Source organism: Coloeus monedula (assembly GCF_965178545.1).
Source record: "Coloeus monedula genome assembly, chromosome: 23".
NCBI classification, from domain to species: Eukaryota; Metazoa; Chordata; class Aves; order Passeriformes; family Corvidae; genus Coloeus; species Coloeus monedula.
The window spans coordinates 2766916-2782711 of NC_138803.1; the positions used below are offsets into that span (position 1 = coordinate 2766916).

General features: G+C 55.8%; 1 protein-coding gene across 1 annotated transcript; it reads right to left on the minus strand.

Annotated features, from left to right (window-relative positions):
- Nucleotides 1-268: 268 nt before the first annotated feature.
- KCNA10 (potassium voltage-gated channel subfamily A member 10) lies at nt 269-1819 on the minus strand (the record flags this gene model as incomplete). Its single annotated transcript, XM_082296331.1, has 1 exon — nt 269-1819. The coding sequence occupies one exon, from the start codon at nt 1817-1819 to the stop codon at nt 269-271; it is 1551 nt and encodes a 516-aa protein (XP_082152457.1).
- Nucleotides 1820-15796: the final 13977 nt, after the last annotated feature.

Consider the following 15796-nt stretch of genomic DNA (forward strand, 5'->3'; position numbering starts at 1 on the left):
ATTCCACTCTGACGCCATGGATGGGGAAGAGAAATGTCAAGCAGATGAGCATCAAATAAAAAACACCAGACCAATGGGGAGGGCAGAGAGATAAGAAAGATGGTATTTATTTGAACAGCCACAGGAAATCAGAGATTGAAAAATGTCTAGAAAAAAAAAAAGCAGCAGCACATTTGGTTTAAAAAAAAAAAATCAGAGCATGCAGATGTTGGATACGTTTTCCAGCCAATCCCACCTGACCGTGCCCAGTCCCTCAGGGCCTCAACCATCATTTTTTGGCCTTGTCTCGAGGGTAACCCCCATTGGTCTTATTGAGTGACTCCATGCTGCCATTGCCCGTGGCCACGCTGGCCAGCAGCCGCTCCACCTCCCCGGGCAGCATCTGCTTCTCCTCGTTCTCCGTCTCCCGGTGGTAGAAATAGTTGAAGTTCGAGACGATGACGGGCACGGGCAGAGCGATGGTCAGCACCCCCGCGATGGCGCACAGAGTCCCCACGATCTTCCCGCCCAAGGTGGTGGGACACATGTCTCCGTAGCCCACGGTGGTCATGGTCACCACGGCCCACCAGAAGCCGTCGGGAATGCTGGAGAAATGCGACTGCGGCTCATCGACTTCCGCGAAGTAAACGGCGCTGGAGAAGAGGATGACGCCGATGAAGAGGAAGAAGATGAGCAAGCCCAGCTCCCGCATGCTGGCCTTGAGGGTCTGCCCCAGGATCTGCAGCCCCTTGGAGTGCCGGGAGAGCTTGAAGATGCGGAAGACCCTGACGAGGCGGATGATCCGCAGGATGGCCAAGGACATGTTCTGCTGCCCGTTGAGTTCGCTCTGCTGGATCAGCTCGGTGGTGAGCGTCACGAAGTAGGGGATGATGGACACAATGTCGATGATGTTCATGATGTTCCTGAAGAACTCGGTCTTGCTGGGGCACACGATGAACCGGACAAAGAGCTCAAAGGAGAACCAGACGATGCAGGCGGTCTCTATGACGAAGAAAGGGTCCGTGAAGGTGCTGTGGGCCAGCAAGGTGTCTGTCACATTCTTAGAAAGCTCCTCGGTGGACTTAAACTCCCTCTCCTCCCGGAACTCCGGCAGGGTCTCCATGCAGAAGATGATGATGGAGATGACAATGACCAGGACAGAGACCAAAGCTACACCTCTGGCTGCACTGGAGCTCTCGGGGTACTCGAAGAGCAGCCAGAACTGCCTGTGAAAGTCATTGGTTGGTAAGAGGGTCTCAGGATCCTTGATGAACCCTTCATCCTCCCGGAACTGGTCCATGGCTTCATCACCCAGCTCATAGAAGGTGATTTCATCAGCAAAGACGTCGATGGGGACGTTGGCCGGGCGCCGTATTTTCCCCCCAGACTGGTAATAGTACAGGATCCCATCAAAACTGGGCCTGTTCCTGTCAAAGAAATATTCATTCCTCATGGAGTCAAAGTAACGCATCCTCTTTTCCGGGTCCCCAAGCAAGGTCTCGGGGAACTGGTCGAGGGTCTTGAGCCGCGTCTCAAACCTCAGCCCAGCAATGTTGATGATGACTCGTTGGTCCCCCTCATCCATGCCCACCCTCTCCCCCACCAGGTGGTCGCTGAACTCGGTGGAGAACCTGGAGAAGATGGTCTCATTGTTGGCGTTCTCGCTGTTGATGAGGATCCGCAGGTTGGACAGGAGGTTGGCGCAGCTGGGGTGGCCTTTCCGCGACTGCGCGGCGGGGCTGAGGTCGTTGGAATAACAGGGATCCTCCACGATCTGATCGGCGTTGTCAAAACTGACTAGTGCCACCTCCATCTCCTTCCAACTGGCCACGTCCATCATACACTAATCAGCTCAGCAGCAGAAATCCCCGCAGCGGATGCCGGCTGCCCGCGTCTTTCCCACGCTAGGAGGATCTGCAAGGGACAGGGACACAGAGCTGAATTGTGCATGTGCTGAGCAGAGCGAAACAAACCTGAGCTCACACCACCCTGTTTTGGTTTTTAATGGAAACATTAATGCCACTGACCGGCAAAATGACTTCCAGCTAGTCGTTCACCTTTGCATCCTGCAAAGCCTTTTGGCAGGGCTTTGTCATTGTTAAAGCTCCCAAACCCACCTCCAGAACTCAAGGATGAAAGGTCAGGCAGAAGCAGAGGATGGGGCTGAATCCAGGTGTCCCACCCCACCTCTCCCCAGTGATCCCAGAGCAAAGGGTCCTTTCATCCTTTTTCCGGTGCGGATCCAAAGTTCAGAGCAGGATTTGGAGGTTTTAAACACGGCTGTCCTGCTTAAGAGCAGCCCTTGATCCAGGTGGGAGAGGCATTGGGTCAAACCCCAGGAGGTCCTGGGCACGTTGCAGCTGGGTCAAGCAGTGTTTGGAAACAATTCCCAAAGCAGGAACCACGCGGGAATTTGGGGAGTGCAGCCCAGCAGGAAGCAGGCCAGGAGGAGAAATGTCCACCAGCCTTGGAGAACGCCTTTGCTCTGGGAAGAGGGGTTGGAACAGAACCCCTTGCCTTGATCCAGACCTTGGGGCGGGCAGAGGATGGGGTGACATCCTCCAGAGCTCTCCCAGTCCTCCTCCACGACAGACCCAGCACATTCCCAGCCCCAGGAGGAAGCTCAGGACTGAGCACTCAGGTCACTGGAGAGCACCTTTCGGGCCACGGGGTGGATTATCTCCCAGACCAGTTCTGTGAGGCACTCAGGAACAGCCAGCATGTCCCCAAATATTCCCAGGCACACACCTCCCCACACACCACCGACATCATTCTGAACTCAGCAAAGTCAAAGAGGAGCCCAGGGACCAGACCAAGTTACAGAGCTGGGAAATTACCTGTCCTGCCTCAGGGAGAAGCACAGAGAGGAATCAGGCGTTAACAGGGAACGCTTCTGTGGAGATTCTCCCCAGAATGAACTTTCCAAGTAAATTCAGTGCCCTGATTTATTTCCCCTCCAAATGTATTTTCCAGGCATGAGACACCACAGGAGGACACGTGGAGCTGCTTTGCGTGACCGCCGCGCACCAAGGGCACTCCGGCTTTCTTACCCAGCCAACTTCAGCGGGAGGGAGACAAAAAACCCAAGTGCCCTCAACTGCCAGGAATAGCAACACAATTTAGGCCACGGAGCAGCAGCAGTGGCACCAGGGCTGGTCCTGTGATGAGGATGGTCCCCAGTGCAGGGTTTGCTTCTCAGTGCTGGGCAGGGACCCATCCCCCCATGGCTCCCGGTGCCTCGATCTCCCTCTTTCACTGGGTTAATTTGGGGCATTGGATGGATCCATCCTTGCTGACACACAGCTGGGAAGGGGGTAGGACAAGCCAAAATCCTGAATCTGTTGCAGAAATGGGTATCACCATCCCGGCTTGCTGTGAATCTTCCCTCCCCTCAGCTTTACAGCCCTGGCAGCAGAACTTCGTACAGGACCCAGCATCCCTATCCCAGACCAGGCAAAGCCTCACTCTCTCCTCAGTGGGAGAGATTCTGGGTGTGCGGACAAATCCTACAATTTGTCATAAGTTATTTACAAGACCAGGTTTCTTTGTTTAAACTAAACCCACAAAGCTTGGCTACTCTTAGAAATCCAGCCCTACAGAGCTGCTTCAGGCTGGTTTTGTGCCAAATTCCCCACTTGGGACACGTAGAGGGGAGTGGTTGGGGCAAGGGACAGAACGAAGAACCTCCTGCCTGGAGGAAGCAGCAGCAGCACGGTTGTGTCCCCAAAGTGACCTCAGGCAAAGCTGGGGAGCCCCAAGGACTCCAAACCTGAGTCCTCCAGCCCCAGCCATGCCCAGCTCGGACATGCCCAAGGTCTCTGTGGGGCTGGATTCACCCTGGGCTGGACAATTTGGTGGCTTTGTGAGAAGCTGGTGCTGGCAGGATGATTTGAGGCATCGGAGCAGCAATCCAGAGCTGAGGATAACCCTGGTTTCAGGAGCATCAGGAGGCCTGCGAAGGGATACTGCAACAAACCTGGCCCAAATAAAGCTCTTTTGAGTCTTTCAAGGGAAAAACAAACCCTGAAGGAAAGAAGAAAAGCAGCCCACCTCATTCCCTTCTTGCATTCTTGTTTGTTCTTAATATGAATCCCAAGCTGATTTTTAAATCAGAATAAAATAAAGTTTGAATCAGAGTTTAGTGTTCACTGGCAGGGTGAGCTGACCTGACCCACCACACCTCCAGCCTGGGGGAGAACCCAGAGGGGTCCCCATGTCTGGGAACGTCTCTTGGCAGTGGAACAGAGTGGAGCAGCTAAAGCTGACCATGAAATTCCCAGAATCCCAGAGTAGGCTGAGCTGGAAGGGACCCACAAGGGGAAATTGCATCCCGGTGTTTTGAGCGTTAGGGACGCTCGGCTCTTGGCACTGCTCGCTGGGCAGGAAGGCTCCCCAGCCCCAGCTTGGAGCGACATCTGATTTGGGATGTGCTGAAAGCTGCCTTTGCTCCAGAGCCTCTGCGAACATCGAGCTGAGCCCCCCCAGCACCGTCCCTGCTGGGGAAACTGAGGCACAGAAGGGGCAATTTACATGTCTTGGGCAGGGCTGGGAGTGGAAAGTCGGGCTCATTCTCCCCCCTGGGACATGGAAAGGAGCTTTTTAACTCCATTTCAAGCCCTTGGAACAGCTTCCCATGGGATGCAGGGCTCTGAGGTTCCTTTCCTTGCCTCAAACCCCCAGAACATGGAGATGTCTGTCTGTCCCTGTCACTGGAGGGAGGTGTCCCGCCTGTCCCCAAGCCCCCAAACCACCTTATCTGTCTCATTTTTAATTAAGACCAAAACTAACAGGGCGTCCCGAAGCCACCAAACATCCTCCCTAAGCTTTGCACCGCGCTCCAGGCTCCAGCCGAGGCTTGAACTAGAAAGTTGCCTCGTTTTTTCCTCCTAAATCACCCAACATCTGCTTCTCGGAATCTGATTAACTAATATCCTTCAGCGGAAATCCCTGCCTGTGGAAAATCATAATAACAATAAAAAAAACCACGCGAGGGAGAGCGACGGTGAAAGAGAAAGGTCATTTTGAGGGAGAGTTTGTGTTTTACCCAGCACATCCCAGGGAATCGGGGCTGTGGTTTCCACCAGGCTCTCTGCATCCAGTGAAACCTTCCCGCCTGCAATCCCCTACTCTGCCCACTCCTTCCACCACCCTCACGCTCCTGCGGTGAACAATATCCACTTCCGAGGTTTTTCCAGATTATTGGAGGCATTGAGCCTCTTCTCCCCCCTCCTCTCCTCTCCTCTCCCCATCATCCCTGAATGGGATGAGAAAGGAGCAGATTCTTCCCGCTGCCCGCCCACGCCAGCGCCTGCAAGGACTCACCTGGACAGGGCATGGAAGCGCCAAGGCTCTCTGCATCTGGGAAGAGAGTTATTAAACACGCATAGGGATGTGTAGGGAAAGCAGAGATGAAAGAAAAGTCCAGCCGTACCCTCGAAAGGTGCCTTTGGGATAACGCAGGCAATGTCATTTAAAAGGCTGCTCTCTCTTTGGTTCACCGGGGAATTGGCAGCCCCGCGCTCCGGGGCCGGGCTTTGGCAGGCGCGGCCCTGGGATCCGGCACCGTGCGGAGCCCCGGCCCCGCCATCCCCCGGCGAGCCCTGGAGTCAGCCGGGGGTCCATGGGGACAGGGGCCGGTGCCGTGCTGGGGACACCCTCTCCCCACGCCCCCTCGCCCGGGGAGGGGGGACCCGGCCACCCACCTCCTGCCCCCAGCCGCCGGCGGGCGAGACGGGGGAGGACGTGCCCTTCTGGCGGATGCCACCTTTAATCCCCGGTAATGCTCCGGATGGTCCAGCGGGGACAAGTCTTGTCCGTGACGTGGCGAGGTCTGAGCTGGTCCCCGGGAGGGAGGCCGAGAGGGGGGACAGGGACCCGCACACCGCTGGCACCGGGAGAGAGATTTACAGCAGGCGAAAGGGCTCTTTTCAGTAAGAATATAAAATAATGGCATTGAGGAGGGGAGGGGAAAGCCCAAGGGTTGGAGCATCCCCCGCTGCCCACCTACCTCTCGCCTGTGGCCGTGGGGACAGCGGGCGCCTTTCCAGGAGGGGACGGCCACAGTGCCACCACCACCACGTGGGACATCTCCGTCCCCGCCCCGGGGTGACTGGGACCAGTTGCGGCAGCGGGTACAGCTGGCACAGCCCAGCAAAGGGCATCGGTGGGGGACGAGGGAGAGGAGGGACGTGGCCCTTCCTCAGGCCTGGATGCAGCTGGATGCTGGCTCCGACCCCAGCGCCACTGGGCTTGTCACCTCCAGGAATTAATTAATTAATTAATTAATAAGCTCCCTGGGTGGACAGGACCGGGCAGGTTGGCATGAGGCGTTAAAATAACCGGGGTTTTTGTTTTCTTTCCCCGTTTTTCCCTTCTTTCCATCCCGGAGCTTGCCATGCTCACGGCCATATCGCCTTGGGTGCTCCTGAGTGGTTTCGTCCCTGTTGGCCTCACCCAGGGCTGGATCCCACCTCTCCCTTCACCCAGGTTACCTTCCCACCCTCCTCCTCCTCCTCCATCTCCTCCTCGCCCTCTCAGGCAATGGGGGAAGGCAGAGGAGGGGGTGGCACATTTCTACCCGCAGGCTTCAGCCTGAATTCCTGAATTCCTCCACGGTGACGCTCCTTTGCTCTTGAGGGACCCGGTCACCTCGATTTCCCCCCCTCCAGCATCCTTTTCTGTCCTCTGAGCTATTTCTCCTCTCATGACGTTAATGAGCACATTAAAAACCTCCCTGTCCCGGAGGAGAGCCCGGCTTGGAGCCGGCTTGGAGCATCTTACAGACGTCTCCAGCCCTCTGTGATGGAAAGGGGACAGGAGATTATCCAGACCTTTGATCAGGTCCTTCAGGGCAGCTTTATCGTTTTACACACCATTTCTCTACCCCTGTAGATTACAGTCCTTACATTTACCCTCATCCCATTGAGGGCATCTATGAACAAAAAGGAGTTAATTTTACATTCCTGGCACCTAAATTCGGCTTGTGTCCATCTCCCCTCCAAACCCAGCTCTGGAAGGGCTTTGAGCACTGGGTGATGAGATCTGTTGGCAAAATCTGACCTCTTTTGGTGTTTATTTTCCCCAAAATCTACCTGGAACTAACCAGGGTCACTTCCTGCACCCGGGCAGAGAGCAGCTGTGGCTGAGGGAAATGCGGAGCATGAAAAGCACCCAGAGGAGCCGAAGATCTGGCTTGTGCTGGGGCTGAGGAGCTTTAGCAAAAAACCCCTTGATAATGGGGATATCTCCGGAGTGACAGCGCTGCTGCGGTCCGGAGGAGACGGGAACGGGGGGAGATGCCCGGAATAACATCACTGCCTCCAAGAAACGGGGCGGTTACACAACTCCCTCATCTCTGGGGAGTTCGGCTGCACCCCGGACACCCTCGGGAAAGTTCTGCCTTTGTTCCCAGCCAAGGTGACCTTAAACACCCTCTTGGCTTTAAGGATTTCAATCCCCGCTCCAGCCAGGCTGCCCCAGGCACTCCTCCGGCGCTTCTTTCCCTCTAACCCTCTGCTCCTGGAATCACCAGCTCTGCTGGGATTTATCCCGCAGACAAATTTGGCCCCCGAGGGTGTCCTGCATCCGGGATGGACCAGAATCCAGCAACTCCTGGTACAGGATCGCTGCTCAGCAGCTCTGCACGCACAGCTCTGACAGCAGAGGGGAGATAAAACACCCCCGAGCCTGTCCTAAAACACAGAGGGATTAGCTGGCAAAGGAGGAATATTTGGCAGCAGGTCCCTGAATTTTTGTTTGCACAGGGAGCTTAATTTTCCCTGCGGGAATGGTGCAGGAGACAGAGCAGCTCATCCCAGCCGCTTCCCTCTGCTCTGTCGCGGGATGAGCCGGAGCAGGGAACAAGGGGGAGGCTGGAAGGGTCCTGCAGGTCCCGTCCCGCAGCGGAAGGAGGCAGGGACTCTTTCTTTGCTTCTCCTGAATTCTCTGAGCCCACAGAGACTCCTGTGAAATCCGTGTGGGCCGGGCTCTGCCGTGCACCGGCTCCGGTCCGCGGAGCAGCTCGGGGCAGTAATGAGCCCCCGCTAATTGTCCTCTCCTTGCCGCACTAATTACCTGGGGTTCAGTAATTCCAGCCCCGCGGCTCTGGGATGGAGCTCAGGTGGCTCCGCGGCGTCTCCACCAAGGGAGTTTTTCTTATTTCTCGTCCCAGCTAATTGAAGTGCCCCTCAATTAGCAACAGTCCCCCAGCATCAGGAGGGCTGGATTTTGGGGGGGTGCAATTTGTAAAAGCACGACCCAGACCCTTCAACGCCCTCGATTAGGGCTGGGTTATTAATATTCGAGCTCTGATTCGGGCACGGAGTGTCCTCGGAGGCTTAGTGAGGTGCCCTGGGCATCTGGCACTGATGGAGCGGGGCAGGAATCATCTCGGGAAGGAAAACACGGAGCTTCTGGGTTTGCTGCTGGGGGAGACCCTGTGAAAATTTGTGGCTGGTCCTCCTCCTCAGGAGAGGTGTTTGCGAATTGAACTGTTTAGATTCCAAGCAAATGTGTGCAGCTGTGAGGGGATCAGCAGGAGGGGAGATGCTGGCAGTTTGTGAATGATAAAAATATAGGAAAGAGTAATTCAGATCTTCCAGGGGATGATGGCATCTGGCAAGAGCTGCCTCTGCTTTGGAGTCCTCACTGTGGGAATAGCAGAGGAACGGAAAAGGGGCCAAAACACACTGAAATAATGGTGTGGCTCAGAGCAATCCCAGGGTTTCTTCAGCCCCAGGAGAGCCCAGGGCTCAGGAGCAGCCAGATCTGAAACCTCTTTGCTTTTAAAAGCAGAGGTTAAAGTTTGTCTGCGGCAAGGGGGGGAAGGGGGGAACAGGATGAGCCTCAACATTTAAACACCCAAATTGTCTTTAAACTGCAAGAGAGTAGGTTTAGATCAGGTATTTGGGACTAAATGTTCCCTCTGAGGGTGGGCAGGCCCTGGCACAGGGTGCCCAGAGCAGCTGTGGCTGCCCCTGGATCCCTGGGACTGCCCAAGGCCAGGCTGGACGGGCCTTGGAGCAATGTGGGACAGTGGGAGGTGTCCCTGCCAATGTCAGGGGTGGGGCAGGATGGGCTTTAACATCCTTCCCAACCCAACCCATCCTGGGAATCCATGAAATTGCACCCGGAAACAAATTATGAGCCTGAGCCAGCAGCCACCAGCTCCTACGGGCTACTTCCCTCTCCGTGCCTCAGTTTCCCCAGGGCTGTGGATGTGCCATAGAGCCAAGCAGGAGCTCTCCAGGAAAAGAGGCACATGAGGAAGATCCCCAGCTGGATTCCCAGTGCTGGGATGGAGTGTCCATCACTGCTGACCCCACGGCAGGAAGAGACCTGTGCCCAGCCGGACCCCTACAGCCCTCCCCACTTTTCATACCTCCTTCTGATTTTTCCACCCGTATTTTTTAATATTTGAAAAATCAGATTATTAGAGAGCTCGGCACATAGAGTCCACGCCACGAGACAGATGAAACCTTTCTTATACCCAGCCATGGAGTCCAAAATTAATCAGCTATGGATTAACCGGGTCAGGACGTAATTTAATAACCAGCGAGGGCGAGTTCCTGCTCGGAGGGAGCCGGCGAGGTTCCGCTCCGGGTGTGCCGTGAAAGCGGCCACAGCCCAGCGCAGGCAGCAGGAAAAGCCAGGTGGAATGAAATCAGCCCTGCGGTGGTGCCGGCTGCTCCACCGAGGGACAGGGACAGCCTGGGACCGGGCCAGGCTTGGCTGCAGCCGAGCCCTCCTCATCTTCCCTGCACTCCGAGCCGGGGTTTAGCCTGATTCAGGAAAAGATTTAAATGGATTTTTGGCTGTGAGGTGCTGCGGTGGCTTTTTGGGGATGCTGAGTGAGCTCTTCGGGGGCCGGGTCTGGTCCCCGCTGGGATTCACGGAGCAGCCGCTGCTGCAAAGTGTTGGACACACTTTGGGGAGCGGCTGCTGAATGGACACACGGACACAAAGCGCTCGGAAAGTGCTTTGATCAGCCTGGAGCGGCAGAGGTGTAAAAAAGGGGGTGCGTGGAGTGACCTCTTCCCTCCGGAGCATCCCGGCTCCGCCCGGGCGCCTGGCTGGGGCCGGGGTAGGCAGCCATCCCCCCACTGCCACCGTCCTGCTTACTGCCCTGTAACACGATAAAGAACTCGATCCCAAATCGATGGGAAACTTTCCCAGTCCGTCCCAAAGTGCTGGGATAGAGGCAGAGCGGCCCCCCTCCACCCCCAACCCAGCACCCAGAGCTCGGTGCTGTGACCTCAGTCTGCTCCTAGGGATGAACAAATGACTTTGTCCCCCTCGGAATCTGCACTGGCAGCAAACCCTGGAGGAGGTCAGCGGCCGGAGGCAAAAACGGAGATGAGGTATAAATGGAAAGCAATAGGAAGCCGCTAATCGGGTCAGACGGATCCTGCATTGATCCCGATTTCTGCAACAGCAGCACTAAAAGCAGCCTGTGGCAGGTTTGGGGTCCCGGTGTAGCTCCAGGCTTGCGGCTTCGTGTGCTGAGCCAGAGGCACTGCAGAGGTCAGGGCGGCCCCCAGTCCAGCCCAGCAACCCGCACTCCCACGGCGCCCGGGAGAGGACAGGGGAATTCGGACCCGCAATAAGTAATTAAGACTTAAAGTGATTGAGATGACGCCAGTGGGACCCTCTGACTCCTGGCAACGCCGGGGTTCCCCGCAGCACTCCCCCGGTGCTCAGGAACGCTTCACCCTCCCCGTTTCTCCAAGGACAAACTAAACTTCCCCCTTGGTCACCACCACCCAAAAAATACCCACCAAAAACCAGAAAAGCAGCCCCCGACTGCCCCAAACCCACCCACCAAACTCTCCTCTCCTCTGCCCCCAAACTTCCCCCGGCCACGACGGCGGCTGAGCCCAAGAGGGGAGCAACAAACCCGGCTTTAGCATCGTCCTCATCCTCCTCCGGCGTGCGCGGTGCCCGTGCTCCCATCGCCGCCTCCTCGGCTGCGCCGGCCGGGGCTGCCCGGCAGAGCTGCCCCTCCGCCTGTGGCGGGCAGCGCTGGGATGCTCCAGCCTCTCCTGCGGAAAGGCGATGCCGGTACCCACGTGAGCCCGGTGGGACTCCTTGCCCTCATTCTCCTTGTGCCTGAAATGGGTTTTTGCTCCCTCGCTTGTCCTGCCCGGCAGCAGCAGCGGCAACCAGGAGTCCAACCCACCTCTTTCATGTCTACAGGAGTGTCTGAGGCCTTTGCTTTCCGAGTGAGGGTGAGGAAGGAGCTGCGTGGAGCAGAGGGAGAGGAGGTGATGCCCAGATGTGGCCCAGATGTGACCCCTCCGACCAGAGCTGCTCACTGGGATGCTCTGCCACACGCAGCCAGGACAGGTTTCACAGGGAGCTGGTTCTTCTGCATCCACGGAGAGAAAAGCTGGAAAAACAGGAGCCTCCAGTGCTCCCAGTGCCAGCACGGACACACCGAGCACCAGCCAGGTGGAGGCATCCAGGGCCCCTCCGGCCCTTTGTCCAGGCGCTTCCTCACCTGGGCCTGGTTTTTCTACGGCACACAGGAAAATCCTCTGTTCCCGGGAGCCTGGGATTGACATCGCAAGAGCTCCCAAACTGTTGAAACTTCGGGAGCAGGAACTGCCTCCCCGGGGCTTTTACCGTGCTGTTCTCCTATGGCCAGGGGGAGCTGCTCCTGCAGGAGCCCCTGCGGGGGTGTCACACCTCGATGGACAGCTCTGGGTCCTGGCTGTTCCTTCACTCAGCCCGGAGCAGCCCCCGGCAGGTGCTGGGCAGAGCTCTGGACGCGGCCACAACCCCTCCGTTGTTCCAGTGATCCATCGGGACTGTGAGCATGACCCACCACCCCCACTTCAGGCAGCCCAGCTGCTGTTCCAACCCTCTGCCTGTTTTTCCAGCAGGATTTAATGAAACCACAACAATTTCCCTTTCCATGTGTTCCCCCAGCGAGCTCCACCTTCCTTCCCTGCCCCAAACTTCCAAGCTGCCCAAAAATTCCCAAGCAAAGGCAAAACCACCACTCTGCAAAGGGATTGGATGCACAGGAACGGGGGAGCACCAGCCGGGGCATTTGCTGACTGACCTCCAAAAGTCATCTGCATCCTGAATCCTCCTGCCAGCATCTTGGGAAGCGGAGCTTTTCCCTCAAGCTTTATTCCAGCCCGTGTAATTGGGGCAGGTTTGCATGCTGTGAACCGGGGTAGGAAAATATTGAGATCAGCCTGCACTGAGCCCTTCCAGAGGCATCCCGGCAGGGGCGTGTAATGCCATGAAGATTTTTGCCTTTTCTTTTATACCCCTGTTATACCTTTTTACAACTTCTGTACTCTCAGTGCTTTTTGCCTACATTCTTGGACTTGTTTGTCAAGCTGAGAGACTCAACATTTTAGAAGCTTCGTAGCTAGGGATCAGTGTGCCCCAGAGCCCAAGGTCCTCTCCAGAACACATTCTGTAAACCAAGATAGAACCATCCAGGGGAAGGCTCCTTGGGGAGGGGGGCTCACTTGAGCCTCTCATTGGGGAATCTTTGATAGATATGCTAATTTTTGAAACCTATAATGTTATACCCAATGTTGGGGGGTGAGGGGGACAGAGATAGACTCAGCAGGGTGCATGTCGATGCATATGACCTGGACGTGTGCACCTAAGGATCCTTAAAATAAATACCAAGGTAAAAACCCTTTTCCCCTTCTAACCGTGTATGCCTCTTGATTTTAAGACCAGGAAAAGGCATCAGTGTGCAGAGCTGGGTTCTCCCAGGGTGCTGCTCCAGAGAAAACCCAAGGAAATTAAAGGAATCCTGGAAAATCAGGTCTGGAAAATCTCCACCCCCCAGAGCTGTGGAATAAAGGAGACCACAAAAAAAAAAGCAAAAAGCTGCCCATGGGTCCCTCTTCTGCTGGCAGCCCCAGGCTCCTCATGCCAAGCTGGAGCTGATTTTGCCTCGGAGCAGTTTCTCAATCTCCTCCCGTAACCTTTACAAACAGAAACAGCCCAGGGACTCGCAGCTGCCCCAGGATGGGACGCTCCGGTCCCCACTCCACACCCAGGACAGAGCCACAGTTTTCCCAGCTGCATTCCAGGAGCAGAATTCCATCTTGGGATGCAATGGAAAATCAGTCACAAGGCACAGACATGGAACCTTGGCTATAAAAGCCGCGGTTTTAAGCCATTTTGGGGTTAGGGAGATGCAAAGGGAACAGCTCAACCTGGGAACCCCAATCCTGTGTCTCTGGGAATCAGCAAGACAACCATTTTTTCTCCATTAAAAATTCGGCTTTGTTTGGTTGAGGCTCTGTTTGGCTGGAATTTCTGCACTGTCTGGAGACTGTCTCCTGCTGAGGCCGTGAAACTCATCACACATCAAACACGGATCAGTCCTTACTGGGTAATCCCGGGGTGGTGCTTCACTGGACCTGACCCCAACACTGACCAAGAAAAGCCTCTGATCGCTCCGAGCTCTGCCACCCATCCCTCACCCCGGTGACTGGTTTTCCATGGACTTTCCCATCGGTATTTGGAGGATGGAAGCGTTGGTAGAGCAAGCAGTGAGCGCTGAGCCAGCACCAGGACTGGCTCCTGCACTGCCCCACAGGACCAGGGAACACAACCTAAACTAGACTCTCAGAAAATCACGTTATTCTTCACCACTAAATGCAAACTGTACCAAATCCACGGAACCAGCAGCAGTTTGGACCCAATATTCCCATTAACCCTCCCCACACCCTGCTCTGTGCCACGGGGGCAAGCGCTGCACAGTGGGGATTCCCACATTCCCTCCTTGGGACCACCTGAAATGTCCCTCTCCTTCCCAAGCCAACCTAAAAAGGGACATCCCATTAACTATTACTATTCTTGCAGCCTGAACCTGACGTCATCTTTCCTGCATCCCATCCCCTCCCAGTTTAATTCATCCCGACACAACGGGTGCTCCCAACACTGTTTTGGAATTTAAGTGACTCCTTGACAGCCGTGGATTTCAGCCCATCAGAAATCCTGACGAATTATTTCACTCCAGTTCCTCACAGTTTAATTGCAGCAGGCTGAAGGCAACCAGTATTTCCTGGGAGCATTTGGATGTCTTCACCATTCCTCACACGCATTCCCATAAAGCAGATTGCAGCGGCTGAGGATTTTCTAATGGAAGCCTTGCAGAACATTCAAACCCATTAAAAAGATCACAGCCAAAAGTAACCACTTTATTTAAGTCTTGGAAGAGAAAGAGGCTGCGAATGCTCAAAGCACAGAGTGTCTCTGTCTGGGGTTGGGCACAGACCCAAGAGCAGCCAAAACTCCTGTATCAGCACAAGCTGCTCTAAAGCCACGAGCCCAGCACCAATTTAGCTGGAGATAAAATGGAAACCTTTTCAGCCCGGGGATTCTTCCGCATCCTACTGACAATAAAGTAAAATAAGTGGCTTAATATAGGTGGGAACCTTCCCAGCTGGGAGGTGGGCTCTGCTGCATTTCTATTCTATCACCAATGGTGTCTACAAGCACAGAAAACACGATAAAGCCAGTGACTCACCTGCAGCCCTGGTCAGGCAGCCCAGGTCACAGCCCTTCCTCGGGCAGGAGGAGAATCCCGGAGGTTCTGGACGTGGCAGGTCCCTGCACATCTCTGACACGCAGGTAAGGATTAGAGTTTGTGTCAGGAAAGACTCAGATTCGGAAATCCTACACCCCAGTGAAACCCTACCTTGCCTCGCTGTCCTTGGATTTAAAGGAAACACGGGGAGGAACGCGGTGCTGCGAACAGGGCTGTGGGCAGCCCCAAACCACCCCAAACCCTCCAGCAGCCAGCCCCGAGGGAAGGGTGGTACCTCCCAGAGCCCACCTCCCAAGCTGAACCCCCCCAGGGATCCCCTCAGTCCCTGGGGGCAGAATTATCCCACTGGGCAGGACCCCATGGAGGGAGGGAGTCCCCTTGGCATTGAGGGGTCCCCACCTCAGCAATGCTGGTTTTAAGAAGCAACATTTACATTTTAAGACCAAACGGCACCCAAGTGTCCAGCAGCTGTCTCCTGCCCAGCTGTGGGCTGCAGCCCAGGCTCGGGGTCCCGCCAAGGCCTGCTCCTCCCTCAACAGGGGCTGCATGGCTTTGGGATTGGGTCCTGGCCTCCACCTCCTCCCTGTGCCACGCTTTAGGGACATGAGGCCAAAACTTTGGGGAGCGGTTGGCTTGAGACCTGTCTGTGTCTGGAGGAGGCCCTGGGAGCGTTTCAGGGCATTTCCAGGAGGCACTGAGCACCCCACACTGTGGGGAACAGGAGAAGGGGCCCTGCATTCAGCTCGGAGCCCCAGGCAGTGCCAGGGAGGAGGTGACAAACCCCAAGGATGCAGAAGGCTCTTCCCAAAGACCCACCTCATTCCCTGAGCACCAAGAAAGAGCTGTAGGAGATTTTGGCTGCTCTGGTGGCTCCTTCCAAGCCTGTGGTGTGGTGTCCTGGTCAGGTTTGTCCCAAGAATTCATGGAATGTGTAAAACCTGTCTTCTTTTGAGGGAGGAGGATGGGAGGAAGGTACAGGCTGGAGGCTGCAGAGTGGCCATGACTTTGCAGACCAGCATGGATGGGTCTCCCCCACCTCTCCTTGCTCCACTGAGCTGACCAACACTTTGGTGTTCAGTACCACATCCAATCCCACAGAAGCCACGGACAGCAGGTGGTGCAGGAAAGGTCCATGGCTTGGCCATTCGGCTTTAACCCAACCCAGAAAGAAGTCCCGAAGTCCAACCTCACCCTTCAAGCACCAGCCAGGGCCGTGCAAGCCCAGCACCCTCAGAGGTGGGACTGCCTTGGGTATTTCCCAGAGGCTCCTGTTACACCGCAGCCATG